The sequence below is a fragment of the Carcharhinus amblyrhynchos genome, chromosome 15 (assembly GCF_965287045.1).
Source record: "Carcharhinus amblyrhynchos chromosome 15, sCarAmb.v2.hapA, whole genome shotgun sequence".
Taxonomy (NCBI): Eukaryota; Metazoa; Chordata; class Chondrichthyes; order Carcharhiniformes; family Carcharhinidae; genus Carcharhinus; species Carcharhinus amblyrhynchos.
The window spans coordinates 47,791,624-47,816,273 of NC_137338.1; the positions used below are offsets into that span (position 1 = coordinate 47,791,624).

The 24,650-nt window shown below is 40.6% G+C and overlaps 1 protein-coding gene across 4 annotated transcripts in view; it reads left to right on the top strand.

Moving 5' to 3' along the window:
- The first annotated feature begins 1,817 nt into the window (after positions 1–1,817).
- The window catches only part of LOC145353292 (zinc finger X-chromosomal protein-like), a 39,105-nt gene continuing 16,272 nt past the window's right edge, over positions 1,818–24,650 (top strand). Inside the window, exons 1-6 of one of the 4 annotated variants that reach the window (XM_080203910.1) lie at positions 1,818–2,427; positions 11,157–11,243; positions 14,869–14,966; positions 20,565–20,909; positions 22,825–22,983; positions 24,412–24,555. In XM_080203910.1, the coding sequence (XP_080060036.1) occupies positions 14,900–14,966; positions 20,565–20,909; positions 22,825–22,983; positions 24,412–24,555 (715 nt within the window). In that variant the 5' untranslated portion in view covers positions 1,818–2,427; positions 11,157–11,243; positions 14,869–14,899. Of the gene's footprint in view, positions 2,428–11,156; positions 11,244–14,868; positions 14,967–20,564; positions 21,141–22,824; positions 22,984–24,411; positions 24,556–24,650 lie in introns of all 4 variants that reach the window. The other 3 variants (XM_080203907.1, XM_080203908.1, XM_080203909.1) reach the window with 3 other exon arrangements.

Below are 24,650 nucleotides of genomic sequence, written 5' to 3' on the forward strand. Positions count from 1 at the left end.
ATAGAGGTGGAGAGAATCTTCCTGCTCAGAAAGGACAGTAGGACTAGGGGGCACAGCCTCAAGATAAGGGGGGGGGGGGTTTAGAACAGAGTTGAGGAGGAACTTCTTCACTCAAAGGGTGGTGAATCTCTGGAATTCTCTGCCCGTTGAAGTGGTGGAGGCTGCCTCGCTAAATATTTTTAAGGCGCGGGTTGATGGGTTTTTGATAAGTGAGGGGATTAAGGGTTATGGGGAGAGGGTGGGAATGTGGAACTGAGCCACGACAGATCAGCCACGATCTTACTGAATGGCAGGGCAGGCTCAAAGGGCTAGATGGCCTACTCCTGCTCCTATTCCTTATGTTCTTATCTAGCCCTTTGAGCCTGCCCCACCATTCAACAAGATCATGGCTGAAGTGGATCAGTTCCACTTTCCTGCTTTCTCCCCCTCCCGCTTAACTCCCTTGTCTATCAGAAACCTATCTACCCATGACTTAAATATATTCAGCAAGGTAGTCTCCACCACTCCAATGGGCAGAGAATTCCAGAGACTTACCACCCTTTGAGTGAAGAAGTTCCTCCTCGACTCCGATCTAAACTGCATCCCCCCCCCTTATTTTGAGGCTGTGCCCTCTAGTTTTGCCTGTCCCCAATCTAATTTGATCTAAACTGCTTGCCACATAACATGCACAGCCAACCCGCTAACTGAAATTAGAAATGGTTCTCTTTCCATAGGTACCATACTCCACCCTTTCAAAACCAGTCTTTCCACACCATCTTTGCAAACGAACACCTTTCACAATTCCACGTGAATCACTCCATGTTTCTGCCCCGAGCAAGAGCACCAGAACATGCCCTGTAACTTTAACCATAGTACATTACAGAATCCCTACGGTGCAGGAGGCCATTCAGCACGTGGAATCTGCACCAACTCTCTGACAGAACACCCCCACATACTTAACCCACTAATCCTTCTAACTTACACATCTTGGTACACTAAAGGTCAACTTAACATAGCCAACCTACATAACCTGCACATCTTTGGACTCTGGGAAGAAACTAGAGCACCCAGACACAGGAACCTCTTTTTTTTGTGTTCAGCCAAATAAACAAAATCAACCTAACTTAGGGCAACATGCACACTCCAGTCTCCCAAGGCCAGAATTGAATCCGGATCCTTTAGCAGTGAGGCGAAGTTTAGAGGTAACAGAAGATGATCAGCAGAGCGGGGGCAAACTGGAAATATGAGGCAAGTGTGCAAAGAGACTGAGAGATAATAATCTGGGGCCGCACTGTGGTTAGCAGTGTGTTGGTTAGTGCTAACCACAGTACAGCCCCAAATTATTATATCTCCCCTCAGTCTCTTAGCAGACTTGTTTAATATACAAAGTTGCCCTGGCTCTGTTGATCTGCTTCTTCTGTTACCTCTAAACTTAAAACACTCCTGGCTAGCCGCATATGCCCTCCATCTACCCTCAAATTTCAACGTGGTGGGGGGGAGAAAGAGAGACAACAAAGGAAGGGAGGTTAAACATTGGCAAGTAAATTGTCCCTACGTCTGACTCTCGTCGAAAATAATTGAAGCATGAGCTCCCATGCACTGAGAAAGGTGATCCAGAAGCGGTGGGGTATCACGAAAAAGGTGGAGACAAAGCTGGGGTTAATTAAAATGGTGGACGGGGCAGTGGAAAATGGCGGGCGCGGGTTTGTTAATGTTGATGGGGCAAAACAAAATAGATACAAAAACGAGCAAGAGCCTCGACCAACATCTTCACTAACCGTGATCACCCCACCTCCCCCCCCCACCCAAATAAAAAATCTTGTTGCCCTTGCTTCGTTTGAGAGTGTCGGTCTTTCTCACACACTTTCAACCTCCTTTATCTCAACAAAAGATGTCGACAAACCGATCCGTGCGCGGGGGGTGGATTCACTAATAACACGGGATTTTAGCTTCTAGAAAGTCGCACGAATTCGCCGTTGAATTTATTATTCCGACGACCACAAAAAAAGGGAGAAAATAATAAAAATGTAGGAGGACCTATCTGGATTCGGCCGCGGGCAGAGTCCCGGGGCTCGGGTTGAGCGGTCACCGCTGATGGCAATGTGAAGTATCTGCAGCTTTTTTTTTCGCTGCTTCTCTCCACCCACCCCCCTCTCTCTAGCTCTGGCCTGACCACACTTGCTTCTTCCGCATTTTCCTAGGGGTTAGGCTCTGACGTTACGTATTACGGCGGCGGCGGGAGCGGGGAGCAGAGTCGAGTCGAGTCGAGTCAGCCCCTCCTCCTCCTCCCCGCAGCCATCAAACAACAAAGCCTGATTGGCAGGGCTAGGCCCGACCCGACCCTCCAGCGCTCGGCCCAGCCAGGAAAGGCTTGAGCCTGCCAAGCCAGCGAGGGGAAGCCGAAACGTCCCGAAATTTGGGCCACCGGCGGCCAGCCTAACTCACCAGGTAAGGGCAAGGGCGCCGTCGCGACCGCAGGGACGCCTCTCTCCGGGGCCACTTGCCCGGCGGGGCGGCTCGCGCGGCAGCTCGAGAGCGGCCGTTAGCAACGGTGGCAGTTGGTAGGCCGCGAGGAGGCCGCACATAGGCCACGCGGGTCTCTCTCTCTATCACCACTCCCCCCCCCCTCCTTCCAGTCCTGCTGAGCTTTAAGGAAGGCCTCGGCGGAAATTTATTCGAGTTAATTTTTTAAAAATAAAATCGTTCGGGGGAAAAGAAAGAAAACCGAGAACAGGTGGTGATGGTTGGGGGGGCATTTTTCCTTTTGTTTTTTTATGAAAGGAAATGTCGGCCAGAAGGAGCTGCCGCAGAGGCACATTGTGCGGCCGATGGCGGAGACAAAATGTCGGTTGGGGGCAGGGTTGGAGGAAGGCGTCCGGCGCCATCTTGGCGGTGAGTGGTTTTCTTTTTCCCCTCACTGAGGGGCAGCATGGAGTCTCTTCCAACAACCACCACCACCCCCCACTCCTCCTCCAACCGGCTCCTGTGTCACCTTTGTTTTCCCTCCCCTCGACTCGGAGAGGAGCGAGAACAACTCCCGAATGGTCGGCAGCGGGGGTCATTTCAAAGGAAAATAATGGAAGGGGGGAGCGGGAGAAAAAATCCCGCGCTTTGCTGCGGCGGCTGGATTTAAAATTCTGCAGACGTTGCTTTGCGCGCGATTTTCGCTCCTGCGTTGTTTTGGTTTCTTTCCCTTCCTTTTTCTTTTCCGCTCCCTCCTGGCAATGCAGTTCGCCTCCTGAGAGACGGCGTGCGTTCGACTGTCTGGGTACAGAGTGGACGGGCCGAATGGCCTCAGGCGCTGTAAAGATTCAGTGACTCTTGTCCTCTCCGCCATCTCCCGTCTTCATTGTCGTCATCGCCTGACAGACACTGCGGCAGCTTTCTTTCTTCTCTCCCCCCCCCCGCATTGTATGCATCGGTTTATTTGTTCATCATGCGTCTCGGTGTTCTCTCTGGACTATTAACTCCGCTCTTCCCCTCCCCTCCCCGTGCAGTCAATTGAGATTTTTTTTGAGACAATACTTTAGTCGACCCAATGTACTTTGCTGGCAGGTCATTCGAGTGACCGGTAGAAGTGAAAGCAGCTCGTGTGTGGGTTTGAAACGTTCAGGAAAACCTTGGTTTCAGATTTCTGAGGGGGGAATGCTGCTCTCTGAATTTGGAAAAAAAAAAGTCCTACATTTCACTTCACTAATGCGTGACACTCGCTCTTACTGTTTCCAACTGAAATAATTTTCTCTGGAGGGAGGGGCAGCTCATTCTCCATCTACAAATAACCTCAAGGATTTTGTTTTGATTTATTTTAATGACAATTTGCGAGTTTACAAAATAACGAAAAGGCTCTCCAGTTTTGTACTACTAGCAAGAATGTTCAAGGTGTTAGAACTTTCCCTGTGGAAGCAAGTATCCAATATCAGCATCAAACACTAATTTACAACTTTTACCTTGCGAATCATGTCTTTCACACCTTTAGGACCAACCAAGCCCCTTTTGTATAGAGCTGGACCTGAGATCTTACTCAGTGTTTTTTGTTCTTTCTCATAAGTTTGTGGCTGAAATTAAGTCCAGGTTCCAGAGATGGAAAGTCAATGTCTAACTTGAGGCACTAGCCAATACTCCCATTTTCTCATTTATATTGTTGACACAAAAGTGCATTACACTTTATTTCTAAGAAAATATGTCCAAGAACGAAGAAAAGATGGGTTTTCCAAAATTTCTGAACAGTTAAGAAAATTCCTCTTGCACACACATCATGGTGCAAGTTCTACATTCTCAGTTTATCCTTTGTGACTTTTATGTATTTTGTTTTAAAACTGTATTTTTAAACATAAAGAACCAGAGTATGAAATTAATAAATATGTCGAGCCTGCTAAGCTTTTTATGATGAGCTGAAGAATCCTCAAAATTCGACATCAGTTTAATGCCAATTTCTGCAGCAAAAGAGCTTGATAAGATTGCCCAGGTTCCATAGTGCATTATTAAATGGCCCGCACAAAATTATACTTTGAAATCTAGCAGCAGTAGCAATTGCAAATGAAAAAACACAAATTTGTAGTTTACATTGTCTATTGGGATGTAGAGAAGACAGCTGGTACAGAACAGAGAACAAAGCAGAGCACCAGCAATAGGAAGACGAGATTGGCAGCAACAGAATTGGGAGCACAAGGGTGAGCAAGATCAGGATAAATATGAAAACCCATGACAAAATATATTTTGCTTTTTATAGCAAATTCCATCATATGATAGCCTTGCTCCTCATAAGCCTTCTACATTGTAGCAATTTATAGTTATGCAAAAAAATGCTTGAGCTCTGCAGTGAGTAAACAGGTTGGCAGGAATGAAAGAAGCAGGAGAGCTATTTATTGTTTAAAAAGTGCTGTGGATTGTCACATGCACCCTACTTTTACTGCTTCCTTTCAAAATCAATGTCTGGAAGCAAAAGTTGATTACCGTTTGCAGTGCCCTACTAACACCAATGGACATGAACTCTCAGTCACTCAGATATGATTTCCCATCTACCCATTTGGTGTCTTGGATCTGGAATTATCAACTGAAGGATGAACAGTCAATCTTTCCCTCACTGGTTGTGTACTCAAGTATTCTAATCACAGATTTACTGACACAAGCAGCTTTTGCAACCATTTCTGGATAACATACATCGACATGGTAGTTTTATTTAATAGGAAAATTATCTATGGCAGATCTAAATTGATTTATGTAATTCCAAGTAATGTGAAAGATAAATGAAGGACATTGTTATTTTTTCAGTGTGTTTGTTGACTTAAGTTACGAAAGTCCTCCTTGGTCATATAATACTCTAAATAATTTGGTGTATAATGTCTTTGAGGTCTAAATAAAAAGAGCTATATGGGACTAAGTGGATAGGACGTTCAGAGAGATACAATAGATGAGTTGACTCAAAGTTCTCTGTGTAAAATTCTCAGATTCTGGATAAACTGGGAACCTTGCGTTACTATGATTATCAGTTACTTTTAATACTCCTGATTTTATGGAAATGCTAGAATTGATTGCTCCCTTGGAAATGCATCGATTGTGGCTTTGCCTGAATATTTGTTTCAATTGATTTATTGTGAATTTGAATATCTTGTATCTTGACACAACCTGGAAGACTTGAAATTGTTTCTAAACAGTTTGATGTACCAAAAGTCATTTCAATGACAGGAAGTGTGTTAAACTATTTATGCTACCAAACAGGAGCTACATGAGCACATTGGTTCCTGATGTAAATGGTATAGTTTCCTAAAAAACTTAATCCATGATAAGGTAAATGGGAGATGCAGTTTCAAATTTCCTTTGTCACCACTTGAAGACTGATTAAATGGTGGAGCAGGCTTGAAGGGCCAAACGGCGTACTCCTGCTTCTATTTTCTATGTTTCGATTCATATAAACTTGAATTTATCAGCTTTGTTTAGAAAGAAAAACAATTGGAAGTACTTTTTAAAAGCACAGAAAATGCAATCTCTAATGCACGATTTGTACAGAGTATTTTATTTCATTGTCTGCTGTTCACTACTTTCTTTTTCCCCACAATTAGCATTTTATGAAATTACTACAATCTCATTATGGGGGGAAGAAATAGTGTGTTTCAGACTTCTAATGAAACTGTCCAATGTAATGTTCTTGGCTGTTCCAAAGGCACTTAAATATTTATTGGAATAAAATAAAATGTTGGCAATATCTTGCAGGCCTGGTGGCATCTATGAAGAGGGAAGCTAGGTTAATGTTTTAGGCCAATGACCTTCCATCAGAACTGGGAAAGAAATAAGGGTTGCAGTAGACTTTAAGCAAGTATAAATGCAGGAAAATTGTGGTCATGGCGTTGAACATGAGTGACTAAATTAGGAAAGGGTTGATGGTTCAAGAGAAAGTGGGGTGGTAATGGGACAAATAAAGTGTCTAATGGAGTTCTGAGTGATAGAATTATGAGCAATTGCTGTCAAAAACAAAGGTTATAATCTAAAATTGTAAAATTCATTGAGTTGAGAAGGAGGTGACGTGTCTGATTAAAAGATGAGGTGCTACTTCTCGCACTTACATTTAGTTTTATTAGAGTACTGCAGGAGACCGCGAATGAAGATCAGAGTAGGAGCATGGTGCAGAATTTTGCACTTGTGATACTTCTACTGGGTATTGTTCAGTGGATAATAGTTGCTCTCACTTAGACATGATTAAATGCAGATTATCAAATAATGAGCTGGTCATAAGGTAGTCTTTTGAATATTTGTTTTCTTGAGGCATTACAGCAGTTGTACGCACTTCATATTACCTTGCACATTTAATGTGTAGCGATTTCCCTGCCAGAAGCATTTCACTCCAAGGGTTTAATGTTATGGGGAGCTGGCGGCCTGACCTTGTTGTGGGGAGGGGGGCATTTGAAGCCCCTCAGAGGGTCAGGTGCTGGGGGAGGGGGGGGTGTCCCCTAGGCATAGCCACCTTGGTGGAGCCATCCTGGGCCTCTGGTAGTGCCCAAAGGGCAAAGTGCTAATATCCAGGGGGCATCTTGGCACTGGACACTGGGCTGTGAGCCAAGGAGGCAAGGCCTAATGGAGGTGGGGCCGGTGGGAGGGTTTCCACAGAGGGAAAAAGGCCAGCAATCAGAACTGGCCATTGTGCGAGAGTAGATCAGCCTGCTGTGGGGGGTTGAGGCTGGCCCAGACATGTGGGTGGGGTGGGGGAGGGGGAGAGATCACTAGCGATTGGGCTGTAGGGGAATCTGAGGGTCAGCAATTGAGCTGGCTGGCAGAAAGGCCACTGTATATGTGCTGACAGATTGATGCATTAGCAGTGGCCCACTCAGCGCTATGCTGCTGGCCTCTTCGGTGGGAATAGCCCCCCCCCCCCCCCCCCCGATTTTTGGAGTGATTCATCCTAGTGCACTTTGCAGTGTACAGTGCTTGGGATATTCATTTTGAAACTCCCGCTGAAAAAAAAGTGGGATTTACTCCAGTTTTTACGTGAATTTGACACTTCGAATTTTTTTAGGAGAATCACTCCTGCTGTGTTTGAGAGAGTAATGTATAAATCAGTAGGAGTGGGGATTAATCACCGGCAAATTAAAATTTCCATTAACGTAAAGCTGTTATTGAAATTGAGTCAACATTACATAGTGGGTATCAGAATTAAAGTGGATGTATGTATTCCGTTATCTGAAGGGGGTGATTAGTTGGAGAATTTCAATCCTTTTCCTCAAAAATTCCTTGATTGTCCATGTGCTAACAGGAAGAATTGCTGAGTGCCTTGCCAGCAGCTTTGTTTCTATTATCATTTGAGACCCTGTGTTTTGCTAACAAAGAGATTATAAAAATTTAGCATCTCAGTTCTACCACTAGATAAAAATGTTTGCTGTGGTGGTTTTTCTGTCCAGGAAAGAAACAAAGGCTTTGAACCTAAAACTGTTTGTTTATAAGGTAGTTTGAGTCACAATCGAGACACCTGATGCAAATTTGCTCACTTATTTTTGATCCTGATCAATGCTTCATTTTGTCACTACTATATAAAGAATTTCAGGTTTACTATAACTACATATCAGAATGTACATGCCCTCTGTTGGTAATAAAGAAATTTTCAGTGTGGTAATTACTGTTAACAAGATGAATCTTTTTGTTGAAGAAACTGCAACAAGAGTGCTATCTAGCACCATCTGTACTTCCTACAAGTTCATAAATTTGCAATTTTACATAAATTAGGGATGGGCAATAAATTCTGGCCTAGCCAGTAATGTCCACATTGTGGCCTATATTTCCTTTGTTATTGTCACACATATTGAGATACAGTGAAATTATTGTTTCTTGCTTGTGCACTGCAGACAAAACATACCAATCATAGAGTACATGGGCGAAAAGGAAAGGAGGGGGTACAGAATATAGTGTTATAGTCATAGCTAGGATGTAGAGAAAGATCAGCTTAATTAATATATGGTAGCTTCATCCAAAAGTCTGATGCAGCAGATAAGAAGCTGTTCTTGAGTCAGTTAGTATGTGATCTTAGACTTTGTATATTTTCCCAATGGAAGAAGATAGAAGAGAGTATGTCCAGGGTGTGTGGTGTCCTCAGTTATGCTGGCAGCTTTTCTGAGGCAGTGGGAAGCGTAGATGGAGTCAGTGGATGTTTGCATGATGGACTGGACAATCCTTCAAAATTTCTTGAGGTCTTGGTCAGAACAGGAGCCATACAAAGCTGTGATACACCTGGAAGAGATCCTTTCTATGGTGCATCGATAAAAATTGGAGAGTTGTAGTGGACATATCGAATTTCGCACATCATGTGAAAGAATGAAAATGTTAATAAGCCACAATTCAATTTTGAATAAAGAGCTAAACATTTCAGATGCTGGAAACATGGTGTGAAAGACTCATCAGGTCAGACAGCATCTATGGGGAAAACTAACAGGTTGATATTTCAACAGAGTTGGAAAATATTAGATGAATAGCACGGTCAAGAGTCTATATCCTAAATGTTAACTTGTGTTTTTGCACACACTGCTGACATGCAAGTGTTCACAATATTTTTGTTTCCAATAAACTCTTAAGGGCAATTCATAACACTGAACATTTCACCCTCCTTGGCATCTACATTCATTATCAGTTTATAGTTAGATTTGTAATTAATAAAGTTTTATATTGATGCTTTTAAACTGTTATGAATCTGTTAAAATCACTAATAGGGTCTTGTTACTTCTGAGGTTTACCACAACATCATCTAATCCTTTCACTACATTTCGAAATAATGGTTGGAATAACCGTTTTTAATGAGTAAATGACATAACAGCTTTTGTCTGTCTTGGTCCCCTGCCCCTTCAGCACTGAAAGTATATGCTAGTGGTTTGACATGCTTTTTGAGGCACTGCAAAAGCTTTAGAAGTGTTGCTTCTCTCTATGGTATATAATTGTCTTCATCCCTTCGAATGTGAATTGCATTCAACTTTCCTCTGTTACCCCAAGTATCTTTTTCAAATCCATCCAATTTGCACCTGAAAATTAATGAGAAAAGATGTAAAAAAGACAATTTTCAGCAATATGTGTTGTAAAACTTTTCAAACAGGCCCTTCAGCCCTCACTGCTCCAAACCCATGCTGATTATAATGCCTTTTACCGTTACTCAGTCCATATCCCTCTATTCCGTCTCAATTCATGTATCCATCCAGACGCCTCTTAAATGTTGCTAATGTGACTGCTTCCACCACTCCTCTGGCAGCGCATTTCAGGTACCCACCACTCTGCATGAAAAACATTCCCCGCATATCTCCTTTAAACATTCCCCCTCTGATTTTGAACTGTACCCCCTTGCAATTGACACTTCCATCTCAGGCAAAAGCCTCTGACTATACACCCCATCTATGCTTCCCATAGTTTTGTAGACCACTATCACATCTCCCCTTGGCCTCCATCTTTCCAGTGAAAACAATCCTGGTTTATTCAGTCTCCTCATAGCCAATACCCTCGAGACCAGGTAACATCCTGGTGAACCTTCTTTGTACTCCCCAAAGCTCCTACATTTTTCTGATAGTGTGGTGACCAGAACTGCATGCAATATTCCAAATGCAATCTAACCAGGCAGCTGCAACATGATTTCCCAATCTTCTCAGTCCAGTTCACTGAGCTCTGCCATCGCTCGAGGATCTTCTTTGCGAAGGTTGATCTTGTAGGCCGTCTTCCCTTATTACTCGGTCTCTGCTTAGCCCTTGTTGAGGCTGGGGGGGGGGGGGGGGGGCGGGCCAGTGGTGATGTTGAGTTTTTGCTGGGGTGGTGGCCAAGTATCTTCTCTAATCCCCTCCTTTGTGCCCTTTTGGAAGATTTTCTTGCTCTCAACTAATGAGGTCACTGGGTGGCCTCACCAATTCCATATATGGAGAATGTCAGGACTCCTTAGATGTCTATTCTCAGGTGTATGGAGTGCACACAGCCTATTTCCATAGAAGATAATGACAAGAATCTAAGATGCCAGAGAGCTTGGGAATACTGTCTTTATTTGGTCAAGACTGATGACGTCTGGTTCTAGTCTTTGCTCGCCACTGACCTATGATTTTGTTTTAAACTTGGCCTGTTCAGGGACCATTGACTGCTGTTTAATTTCGATTGTCCAGTTGCTCAGGCCATTGGCCACTCAGCCACAATGGTCCACTTACTGGTTAATTTCTTTAACGTTGAATTTTAATTTTGGGTGATTATTAGCCCATGCAGTATTTGATTGGTTGTTGGTATTTGTGCAATCTTTTAAATCTTGTTGAAACATTCTCCATTATTAGGTATCTGGCCAGCTATAGACTTTTTTCTCTTGGCCTATGTAGATACTGTCAGAAGATTTTGACAGTAACTGTCAAAGAAAGATGTAAAGGCTTGCATTTATATTGTGCTTTTCACAATCTCAGAATACCTTAGAGCCATTGAAGTATTTTTTAAAGTGTAATCACTGTTCTAATGTACGAAACAATGGAAGGGATGTATAATGTCTCTTCAGTTCTATTTCAACGAGAAAGTAATCATTATCTGGTCCCAAGTTCATTGAAACAACTTATTTTGAAATATCGTGAAGAATATCCATTTCTTAGTCCTCAAACTGAAAATGTTGATTATATGTATCATTAAATACATAGATTCCAAGGAAGGAAATATATGGTGAAATTGAATTGGACTTTATTTCATTCTTCTAATAGGTGATTCCTTTTTTTTTAACTGCACCTGGATAAGCATGCTGCGATCGGTGATTTATTTCTATGTACACTGAAAAATTGTTTTTAATGGTAAGTAATTAAAGTACATGGGATGTGTATCTAAACAAATCACTTCTATCTCCAACCTCAAAAATGCTTGCAAGTGTATTTTGAAAGATAATCTGGTATGGTTTTAGATTAAAGATTTTTGATTTGAAGGGTTAGTTTAGGCTAAGACTTCAAATGTATAAAGTAATAGTTAATTTTATCTTTTAAAATCAGGATCATAACATTTTTGGGACAGCAATCAATACCTATCAATTAGAGACTGGATGGGAAAATATAAATCCTTTATTTAACCTCAGTGTTAAAGCAGTGAATGTTTGAAAAAGGTCCAGGAAGTTGAGAAATATTTTGGCACAGCATTTGATTTTAAACTTGAAGGTGTTAGTTTTACTCAGAAGACTGGCTCTTTTAAATTTTAAATATTTCAATTACATCTTTTCCCATATATATTTGTGCTTGTAAGTGTTGTGAAACTTTACCCTGGATAATTAATCATGTCTTCAAATTTTTTTTCTAAGCAATGTCCTTGCGTTTTGGTTTCCCAGGTCTTTTACACATCATTGACTATTTATTTTGTGTTTGAATCTCAAAAAGAGGCTTTTAATGAATACATATTTGTTATTTTTGGGCATAATCAGCTAATAAAAAGTGATACTTTAAGGGAAACGGTAATTTATGAATGCGTATTGATAACATAAGAAATAGGAGCAGGAGTAGGCCATCTAGCCCTTCGAGCCTGCCCCGCCATTCAATAAGATCATGGCTGATCTGTCATGGCTCAGTTCCACCTTCCCGCCATCTCCCCATAACCCTTAATCCCCTTGCCTATCAAAAACCTATCAACCCGCATCTTAAATATATTTAGCGAGGCAGCCTCCACCACTTCAACGGGCAGAGAATTCCAGGGATTCACCACCCTTTGAGTGAAGAAGTTCCTCCTCAACTCCGTTCCCCCTTTATCTTGAGGCTGTGCCCTCTAGTCCTACTGTCCTTTCTGAGCAGGAAGAGCCTCTCCACCTCTATCCTATCCATCCCATTCATCATCTTACATGTCTCAATGAGATCTCCCCTCATTCTTCTGAACTCTAACGAGTACAATCCTAGTTTATTCAGTCTCTCCTCATAGTTCAACCCCCTCAACTCCGGTATCAGCCTAGTAAACCTCCTCTGCACTCCCTCCAAGGCCGAAATATCCTTGCGTAAGTGCGGCGACCAAAACTGCACACAGTACTCCAGCTGCGGCCTCACCAGTGCCCTGTACAGTTGCAGCAAGACCTCCCTGCTTTTATATTCAATCCCCCTCGCTATGAAGGCCAGCATCCCATCCGCCTTCCTGACCACCTGCTGCACCTGCAGGCTGGGTTTTTGTGACTCACACACAAGGACCCTGAGGTCCCTCTGCACTGTCGCGTGCTGCAGTTTTTTGCCATGTAAGTAATAGTCCTTCCTACCATTATTCCTACCAAAGTGGACAACTTCACACTTGCCAACATTAAATTCCATTTGCCAGTTCCTGGCCCATTCGCCCAGCCTATCTAGATCCTTCTGCAGACTTTCCGCACCCTCCGCACAATTTGCCGTTCCACCAGTCTTGGTGTCATCAGCAAATTTCGACACCATACACTCGGTTCCCTCCTCCAGATCATCTATACAAATGGTAAATAGCTGAGGCCCCAGCACCTACCCCTGGTGCATTCCACTAGTCACCAACCGCCAATCGGAATAGCACCCATTGACTCCCACTCTCTGCCTCCTATTTGACAGCCAATCCCCTATCCACGCTAACACCCTACCCCCAGCTCCATGCCCCCTGACCTTCTGTAATAACCTCTTGTGCGGCACCTTATCAAACGCCTTCTGAAAATCAAGAAACACCACATCCACCGGCTCTCCTCTATCCACCGCCCTAGACACATCCTCATAGAACTCCAATAAATTCGTCAGACACGACTTCCCCTTAACGAAACCGTGCTGCGTCTGCTCTATCAAACAATTCTCCTCAAGATGCCTTGCTATTTTCTCCTTGATCACGGATTCTAACATTTTACCTACAACAGACGTTAAACTAACCGGCCTATAATTCCCTGCCTTTTGCCTGCCACCCTTCTTAAACAGCGGTGTAACATTAGCCGTTTTCCAATCTTCCGCCACTTCCCCTGAATCCAGCGATGTTTGGAAAATAATCACCAAGGCATCCACTATCACCTCTGCCATTTCTTTCAGAAATGATGTCGAATTGATGTTGAATTGGAGATTGATAAACTACCAACATTTATTGTTTAAGGTAATATTGGGCCTTGGATGTGGGTCTGAGTAGCCCTGCATGAGTACAATGAAATATTTCAGAAGTTAGATATATTGACAGATAGTGGATTGAGTCGTAAGTCCATTTGTGAAATGGTGCATTATCTAATTTTGTTTATTTTCTGACTTTTTTCTTTAGTCCTATGCCCTCCTGAAAACAGTGAGACATGTTAGGGTACTTACATGTGGACAGTAACTGTCAGTACACCAGCCAAGTCTCTGTTTTTCATCTGTAAGCCTTGGCCGATATTGCAACAGCATTGGAACTAATGAGAAGCATCATACTTGTGCTCGAGTTATTCGCTTGTGCACCGTGTTCAGCTTAATTAGCTTGGTTGTATTTAAACAAAAATCTCTTCTCCCAAGAAAGCTGAAGTTAAATATAACTAATTTTCCCTTTCTCCCACCCATTTTTTGGGTCCCAGAACTAAGATTGGAATTAAATCTGGGGTTTCTCTGGTCCTTCTGGCTGAACAGAAAACCACATAATGTACTTATGCACTATGTAATTGGAAGAATTTTAGTTCTTTTAATGTATTTCTTGTTTCATTTGCTACAGAGGTCAAGCAACCTGCTTCCAGAAACCTCTTCAATGATGTTGTAAAATGGGATCTTATGCGAGGTTGAAAACATTTGGGTATAATGCTGATTCCATTAATTTAGTTTTCTCCTCTGAGGCAATAAGTAAACATTACTTGTTTTCTCCTTAAAACAGAATTGAGATTGAGTGATTTGTCCATATGATTTATAAATGTGAACAGCCAGTTTTATTCCATTTAAAGCTTATAGTTCTTTTAACGGTTCTGATATTAATCTTCAAAAAATATTTGAATCCCTTGAATTCCAAGTTCAGTATAAGCCTTATTAAGTGAATAGGGTTTTTATGGATTGGTAGAATGAGCTGCTGAATTCAGTCACTCTAGTTAGCCATTAAATACTATGCCCAAAAATCTATCTATCGCCTTAATTATTGGAATCTGCCAATAATTGGATAGAGTGGAATCTGAAAAATCTGTTCAATGTTTTATACGCAGTAATGCTCAATGATGTAAAAAGTATGGTATATAAATAACCCAGTAAGAACCGTATATGTCATTTTTGTTTAGTAACTTTCATACAAGTTCACATTAAACTGGAAATATTATTGCTTTGGATTGCATGGTTCAAATTATGAATGATGTATGGTAGGTGGTCAAAGACAAAATTGTCAAATTTACCTTAACTTTGGCTTTGATCTTCCAAGGTTTATCAACATATGCAAAAACAGGATGTGAAGAACAAATAATATTTGTACAGCAGCACAAGCATTGAGAGTAACCTTGAAGCCTCTTGGTTCATTTAACAGATTTAGCAGTGACTGATGAAATTTACAGACCATGGATGAAGATGTAGGAAGACTTGAACTACAGCAACAGGAGCCCAAGGTGATTTTTGATAACACAGGTAATCCAAACACAGGTTTGTATTATGAATACTGTGGTATTTGTTTAATACGCTGGAATATTTTGAATCCACAAGTTCTAATTTGATAAATTGGAATAGAGATTATTAAAATATAATTTAAAATGGTTTGAGGCAGTTCCTTTTGGTCTTTCTAATGTAATTCTCGTGATTATTCCAAAGAATTGAAAGGTTACTTTTCATTTCAAGAACCTCCACCAATCATCAATAAAGCCCCATAAACTGGAATAAAGTGAATGAATGGTCAATTAATTTATTTTAGCTCTGGTATGAAAGTTAGCTTTTTGTTTATTTATTCGCAGGTGTTGCTAACTATACCAGCATATTTCCCCATCCCTAATTGCTCTAGCGAAGGTGGTGACCTGTTGCCTTGAACCACTGTTGTCCATGTGGTGTAGGTAGACCCACAGTGGAGTTAGGAACGGAGTTCCAGAATTTTGGATCCAGGGAAAGTGAAGGATTCTGTGTGGTCTTGAGAGAAGGTTGGTGGGGAGGGGAGGTAGAGAGAGAGAGCATTTGCTGGGGAGAGGATTGGGAGAGAGGTTGCAGCTAGCTGGTGCTGGTGTTTGGATGCATCTGCTGACCTTTCCTTCGAAGAGATAGATGTCATGGGTTTCAGAGTTGCTGGTGAGTCAATGTTGAGGATTCCCAGGCCCCCCCCCCTCCCCGGGCTATATACCACTGTGGTGCTGCCTCTGGTGGGAACAGGACTTAACCAGAGATGGTGATGGTAGTGTCTGATACATTATCTGTTAGGTACAATTCTGAGACTGTGTCAGGCCATTGCTTAACTAGTCTGTGGATCGATTCTCCCAGTTTTGGCACAAGCTCCCATCAGTTAGTAAGGAGGACTTGGCAAGATCTATTGGACTGGGTTTGCCATTGTCCTTTTTGGTGCTTTGGTTGATGACAGACAATATATTTCTGTTTAATTCCTTTTTGTAGACTTTGTAGCAATTTGATGCAACTGGGTGGCTTGCCAAGTCATTTTAGAGGGCATTTAAGGGTTTATCACATTGCTATAGGTCTGGAATCACATGCAAGCCACACTAGGTAAGCATGGCAGATTTCTTTTCTAAAGAACATTAATGAACCAGATGTTTACAACAATTAACAATGGATTCATAGTCACTATTAGATCAGTTTTTTAATTCCAGATTTATTGATTGAATTTAAATTCCATCAGCCAGGGTGGAGTTTGAATCTAGCTTCTGGATTACTAGTCCAGTGATTGCCACTGCATCACTGCCTCCCCATTGCTGTGCTACTGTTACTCCCATCTGCTCACTGGCATGGTGTTTTAGGCATCCACCTGAGCAAGAACATGGGTCCATAATATAATATGTCATGTGAAATATGGCACCGTTGACATTGCATGCTCCTTCAGGAATGTCAACTTAGATTATATACCATGTCCTGAAATGAGATTTATTAAGTTTGATTTTACCAGAGCGCCATTAGGGGTAGGTTAACTCTTGTATTGCTGTTTATAATCTGATACGTTAAGATTAACTTTACACAGAACGTCAGTGTCAGAAGTTGATTTAATATTGTCTTTCCTGTTACTGAATTTGAAAGGTTGAAGCACCTTTGAGTGCAATCAGTTGGCTACTAATCATTGCCAGTCTTCAGTGGCAAGATTTCTTTGGTCATTTTTGGCACAGCTAACTGCCCTATTTCTCCCATGTATGCACAGGTCTTGAAACAATTTTATCCATATTCAAATTGTATTTATCAGAACTAATGACAATTCCTTTGTTATAATTGTGGTCTATTCACAACCTTGCGTGTTATGAACTATGGGGGCATTGATCCTTCATCCTTCTTGGGCAAAGTTGTACGTCTTAGTTTTACAGTTGAGAATGTCTCAAAATCATAAAATTACACTTTGTTCAATTCTTCTTCATAAATCTTCCAAATCCTATCAAAGGGTGTGCAGAAAGAAAGGTGGAATACTCATGATTTGACTAGCAGCAAGTTCTGAAAGTGACGAACAACAATGTTACTGTAAGATAAAAAAGATAAGAAAAAAACATTCAAATGAGAAAAATGACCTTTTTTAACTTGTAGCCACACGTTGATCAAGATCTTTGGTGAGCAGTTCTCTGAAGTTGCTTTCAACTGTGATGTCGAGATGCCATTGTTGGACTGTGGTGGACAAGATGAGAGGTCACACGACACCAGATTATTATCCAGCAGGTTTATTTGAAATCTCAAGCTTTTGGAGCGCTGCTCCTTCGTCAGGTGAAGGTTCGCTTCATGAAGGAGCAGCGCTCTGAAAGCTTGAGATTTCAAATAAATTTGATGGACTATACCCTGGTGTCGTGTGACCTTTCAATTTCAACTGACGGGAACTCGGTCCATAGTTCCAATTCAAAACCTGACTCTTCTACTGTATTTTCTTTGGTTGCTGCTCATTTAAAAAAAAACAAGATATATGATGAGCAGTTGAGTTAGTTTACCTTTCTCCTCAAAAGTAGTAAACATATATAGTATACAACAGGGAAGTTAGCTGTTTCTTTAATTCTTTACCTATGTTGAAAATGGATAAGAGCGCCATCACAAGGATGTCCAAAATCCAACTGCAGTTTTAACTTTTTCTGAAGCTTCATCTATTGGGTTGATACAAACTTCACATTGCATCCCAAGTATTTTTTTGAAGACTTTTGTCAAGTTAGTGTTTGTCATTTTCAGGGAACTGAAATCCATGGTAAATACAGAAACATTTAAGTTGTTTTTTTTAGGATCTTGACCCAAGTTGTTGAATCTAAATTGACCCTGCAATTAATATCCATAGCTCTAGATTAGTTCAGTACACCTAATGAAGAGTCTGAGTTTTGCCTCTATTTGTACTTGAAATAGTGGAATTGAGTCCAGAATACAAACTTTTCCCTTCTCCTTCTAAGGCATGTTTTTCCTGATACCTTTATGGGAGAACTAAAATGAAGTTAAGAGAAGCCAATATTTTGAGAAAATGATATCACATTGGCATAATAAGTGACTATTAACTGTTTCCCAGTTATTATCCCTGTATGTCACTAATTTGAAGACTAGTGGACGGATAGCACAACATCTGTTTGCTTCATAACCAAACTGAGGAAATTCAGTTTGACATCTCCACCAATTTGCTCCTATTGCCAGAAATCACCATGTAATACAGCCTAACACACCAGCAGAATGAAAAGCACTGTTGTCTCTAATTCCAACACTCTGGTCAAGAATTTCCTCCTCAATTTCCTATGTTCTAGTGTATCCCAGTGGGAGACTTATATTTTTTCCCCCTGATGGATTGGGGTTATGAGATCCAGATGCTTGTTGTTATCATCAGCATGTTTGAAAAACATGTTTATGCACGTTTGTCTCACTTGCGTTGGTTTTCAGATCCTCAGTGGTTATCATCCTTATGCGTAAATCTATCTGTGTTCTCTGCCTTCTCAACTCTGCAATTTCCTACACTCCTACAAATCATAGTCCTCACAACTATGCCACTTCTCTAGTCTGTTTTGGATTCCATTTTCCTCATTACCACTGCTGGTTCCTTAAGCCATCTAGATTTTTTGGATTTTGTTCCCTACCAATCACCACCCCCCTCCAACCCTGTTACTTTTTTTCTTTCTTTTAGAAACAGTAAAAGTTCAAAATTTACTTCAAATGTCTTGCCTCATGGTTACTGTACCAATAGAACTTTGCTTATTTTTATGTATTGGTTTTCAGATCACAAGATTTACAGTTCATAGAACTTATAACAGGGACTAAAGGAAGTGGCCATGGAAATAATGGACGCGTTAGTTATCATGTTCAAAAGTTCTATAGATTCTGGAACAATCCTAACAGATTGAAGGATGGCAAATATAACCCCACTATTTAGCAATTAAACGTTGATGTGCAAAATTAAAGCACGTAGGATTGAAAGTAATATATTGGCATGGATTGAGAATTGGCTAGCAGACAGGAAATTGAGTAGGAATAAATGGTCTTTTTTGAAGGAGCAGGCAGTGACCCATGGGATCCCACAGGGATCAGTGCTTGGACCCCAGTTATTCATAATAAATGATTTTAATTTGGATTTGGATCAGCGATTTGGATGCAAGAACAAAAAGCAATGTTTTCATATTTGCTAATGACACAAAACTTGGTAGGAAGGCGAATGATGAGGAGGATGTTAAGAGGCATCAAGGTGATTTAGACAAATTGAGTCAGTGGGAAAATATGTGGCAATATAACATGGATAAATGTGAAGTTATCCACTTCGGACAGAGAGATAGGATGTTAGAGACTTAATTAAATGGTAATAGGTTGGGAAATGTTGATATACAAAGGGACATGGGTGTCCTCATACAGCCATCACTGAAAACAAGCATGCAGGTACAGCAAGCAGTTAGAAAGGCAAATAGTATGTTGGCCTTCATTGCAAGACACCTTGATTAAAGGGGCAAGGATGTTTTGGTGCAGTTGTGCAGGGCCATGATGAGACCACACCATGAGTATTCTGTGCAATTTTGGTGTCCGGACTGATTCCTGGATGACAGGATTGTCATATGAGGAAAGATTAGGTCGATTGGGCCTGTATTCACTGGAATTTAGAAGATTGAGAGGGGCTGTTATTGAAACATAGCAGATTCTTATAGGACTGGACAAATTGAATGCAGGGATGTTATTTTGTCTGCCTGAAGGGGTGCCTGAAGAAGGTGTGAAGGTCTCAGGATATGGGATAGGCCACTTAGGACAAAGATGAGGAGAAATTTCTTCACTCAAGACAGTGGTGAATCTGTGGAACTCTCTACTGCAAAAGAAGTATGGAGGTCAAATCACAGAATATATTTAAAAAGGAAATAGATATGATTTCTTGATTTAAAAGGTGTTGTGGGGTTGGGGAGAGCATTAGAGTATGGCATTAAGATAGAGGATCAGCCATGAGCATGTTGAATGGTGGAGGAGGCTCGAAGGACCAAATAGTCTATTCTTGCTTGAATTTTCTGTGTTTCTATATGACTGCAGCATACTTTACTCCTTAGAAAAATGGCATTTACAGCTGAGAGTCCATGGGCCTTTGCAAAGCTCTCTGGCACTGGTGTATGAATTCTTGTGATCCAACAATATCAAAAATTGGATCTTGCAAGCTGCTATCAGGGTTTGATTAAAAGATTTGGATCCTCTTTTTTGATACAGGAATTGTGGGTTCAAGTCTTTGATTTGAAGCAATGTAGGAAGAAAAGTACAAAGGGATGTGCAATAGACAGAATTTATGAATTTCTCAATGCTTCTCCCAAGGATTCTTCCTTGACCATTTTTATCATGTAAAAGTGGAAACAAGTAGTTTGAAGGGTACTTAATAGATCAGTATAGATTATATGCTAGAGAGGAATAAATATATTCTCAGTCAAAAAATGCTTCTATGAAGAAAATCAATCATAACCACAAGTTATTGATAAGATTGTGCTATATACACTGATTAGCTATTAAATCTAATGAGTACAGAATAATCCCTGTAAATGTTGAAAGTTTAACTAAATAAAACTGAATATCTCTGAATGTTTATACAATATTGTTTACGTTAAGTTTTTCTTTTTTGTTTTCTAGTTCAGGAAGCGACTTCTCAACACATCGATGAACACCATATTCTTGTAGAAGTTCAAGAAACTATCTTTGTTGATTCCACTATTAATTCTGGATCTCACTTTGTATCTGATGAAACCGACTCTGTCGTAATACAGGATGTCATTGAAGATGTTGTTGCTGAAGATATTGTTTCTGAAGATGTTCATTGTCCAGATATTATTGAGGAACCAGAAACCATCATTGTTCCTGAACAAGTACTGGATACAGATGTTGCCACTGAGGAAACCTTGGGCACAGTCCCTGAAGATGTTTTGGCTTCTGACATTACCTCGGAGGCCATGTGTGTAGCAGAACATGTCCTAACAAGTGAGGACATTTCTGATATGGCTACTGTTGAGCATGTTGCTGTCACAGAAGCTGAAATAGTCACGGACACTTTGTCGTCTGATGTAGAAGAGGTCCTAGTGGCAGATCCTGCCACAGAGACAGAAATAGACACACGTAGTTTACACGTTCAGAGTCAAGAGACCGTTCCTGTCACCATTGAGGCTCCAGTAGGAAATAAAGACACCAGTGAGGATTATTTAATGATTTCCTGTAAGTGACGAGAGAGGTAGGCCTTTGGCACACGGAAAATGAAACATTAATGAAATGTTTTTTGGCCCTTGGAACTAGCTGAATGAATTGTTCAGTGTGTCATTATATACATTGCGTTGAAGTTATTCAGGCTGAGGCACTTCACAATTTGTGACTGAAATGCAGAGAGGGGAGTATACATTGAATTCATTCTGGTGAGGCTTAATTTGTAATTAAAGGACTCCTTACTTACTAAGTCATTGTGTTTTCAAACCCTAAACTCAGTGCGATAGATTTGAATACTTGATTGCTCTTGTCATCCACTATAAAATATGATTTGACTATGTTGATATGGCATGATCCACCTACTCTAGACCATTTTGAGGATAAGATAATCAGTTGTTATTTTCCTGTGCTAGTTTTTCCTCAAATCTCCTAGCCCCACCCCTCTGACTCTGTCCTCTATCATCTATTGTGAAGAACTGAGACTTTGTCACAAGAATTGAGCCATTTACATGGTTGCCGTTTCTTCTTATTAATTTCTCCATACATGGCAAGTTCTATCTTTCACAAGGCCTATCCAAGTTCTGACTGTTTTACCTTTCTTGGTTGTACTGCTGTGACAGTGTTCAGTCCAACTCGTAATTCATTTCCAGTACTAAATTAGCCACTTTTCTGTATTATTCACGCTGAATAACTATATTTCGATAATTTGAGCAAGTAACATTTCTGAACAGTTTAAATTATTTTAGCAGTAAACTAGTGAATTGGAGCAAGAGCACTGGGCTATTTTTCTTGCCTTTTTTCTCGTTCAGCAATACAGAGGTAAATCTAATGCTGTGTATGGCTGTAATTCTTAAAGATATTGTAGTGGTTGAACTTTGGATGTTCCTGGTCTGTGTCATGGTGTGCACAGCAATTATATGGACATTATGAAAACCTATTTGAATAACATCATATAGCAGAAAAAGAATCAGTTCAATCAGATTTTGAGCTATACTAAGAGCTGTTTAAATGATTTTAATGGATCCTCATATATTATTTTTCTGATATCATTTCCAAAGTTCGCGACCTCTGAAAACATGATTCCAGAGATACCATTATTATGGACTACCTCACTCACTCAGTGTCATTATGTCTGAGCTAGACATTGACCTCGGAATTTTACCATCCTGCCCGCCACAGGAATCGGAGTGGGTGAGGGGTGGGCAGTGAAAAGGTCCGTTGACCTTGAGTGGGATTTTACGGTTTGGGGTGAGCGAGGTCGTAAAATCCTGCCCTGAGTGTCAGCGGCTATTTGATCCCTGCTTCAAAGCAGTTCTAAAGTTTAATCTTATAAGATGATCCTCCATACTTTATTACTATCAAAGTGCATTATTTCATTTACTTAAATTGTTTATTTCTATGTCGTTTTATTCATTTACTTTAGAATTAGCATTCTTCATCAGTAGGCATATAGAGTGTGCTGGCTCTTCTCGAGAAGGTTGATCTGTTTTTTATTTTCACAGAATCTTGCTCTCTCTTTCAAAGCTTTAATATACAAATTTTATTGGAGGCAATCCCTCTTTCACTCTTCAAAAGGTTATTTTGCTACAAAGCTACATGGTGTGCAAGAAGCACGTCAGTTTTGTTTCATGTTATCAAAGTGTGTTTCTAACTATGTATCTAATACAATTAATAGTAAATTGTATACTTTTTTTAAAAGTGGATGATGATGGAGGAAAGATTGGACATGAAGGAAGTAATGAACTGAAAATTGAAAGTGGCCTGTCATCACAAGGTGATCATTTAAAAGCTGATGGTGCTTGTTCTGAAGTCATTAAAGTTTACATTTTCAAAGCAGATGATGGAGATGATGATTTGGGTGAGTAATCAGGTGCAATATTGCTGTTTTAGTTTTTTATTGTTTACTAAAAACTAATAGCGTAATTTTGGGATGGATAGTGGAAGAGCTACAACCGTGATTTGTGATTGAACTAGGTTACTTCTGTCAAAATTGTTAGGCAAGCTAATTTCTTGACTTTTTTACAATGGTGTTGGTTTTTTTATTGTGCGTGTAACTAAGAAATAACAATTGTTGAAAGGGAGTCCAGTTTATATGTCTTTTGGTACTTTTTCACGTTCTTGCATATAGTGGTAGCTTTGTGTGGAATTTGGATTGTTACAAGTCTACAAAATTTCCAACTCTTGTTTCTATTTGAATGTTATGTATCGAAAATTCAAGCTTGCTGACGAGACAATGAAAAAGGAACGTGTCTGCAAATATTAAAAGTTTGAAAATTGAGGTCACAGCTTTTGGCCTAGCCTAATTGTCTTTTTGTCGTGCTTATTTCAGTTGTTCGCTTGCAGGGGTTTTCTTAATTATTGAGAAATCAGTGTTTATAAAGTGGCCTTTATAGTGTGGGGGATAGAATATAAAAGTAGGGAGGTCTTTCTGCAACTGTGCAGGGTACTGGTGAGACTGCAGCTGGAGTACTGTGTGCAGTTTTGGTCACCGCACTCACGCAAGGATATATTGGCCTTGGAGGGAGTGCAGAGGAGGTTCACTAGGCTGATACCGGAGATGAGGGGGTTGGACTATGAAGAGAGACTAAGTAGACTGGGTCTGTACTCGTTGGAGTTTAGAAGGATGAGGGGGGATCTTATAGAGACGTATAAGATAATGAAAGGGGTGGATAGGGTAGAGGTAGAGAGATTCTTCTTGCTTAGAAAGGATAGCAGGACTAGAGGGCACAGCCTCAAGATAAGGGGGGGTCAGTTTTGATCAGAGTTGAGGAGGAACTTCTTCACTCAAAGGATGGTGAATCTCTGGAATTCTTTGCCCGTTGAAGTGGTGGAGGCTACTTCGCTAAATATATTTAAGTCACGGGTAGATAGGTTTTTGATAGACAAGGGAATTAAGGGTTATGTGGAGAAAGTGGGAAAGTGGAACTGATCCACTTCAGATCAGCCACGATCTTATTGAATGGCAGGGCAGGCTTGAGGGGCTAGATGGCCTACTCCTGCTCCTATTTCTTATGTTCTTATCCTTCAGATACCTGCAGTGGTCAAATGGTGAAAGTCCTTTTGTCCAAAATTTCCACATTCTCAGGTTCTTACAATCTGTAATCTTGTGTTGTGTAATTGAGCAATCACACTCACTGAGTTGAGAAACCTATTTGTGAAAATAGGAAATGAATGTTTCTTTACAAAATGAGAAAATATGATGAATGTGGGGAAAATAGTAGAAAATCTTGATTGTGAGGGCATTTTTAATGCTGGAACACTAAAGTTTTGATTTCTGAAATTTAAGGTGGAACTGTGGATATTGGTGAAAGTGAACCTGATAATGATCATGCAGTTGGATTACTGGATCAGGGCAATGTAGGCAGAATATCACGTGAAAAGATGGTTTACATGACTGTTAATGATCCCAGCCAGGAGGATGAGGATATAAGTAAGTACCTGGTATAAATGTCAAATGTCAGACATTTTTTGCATTGGACTAAAATAAAACATTCTTTTACTGCAATGCTTTTAAAGTTTTAATTC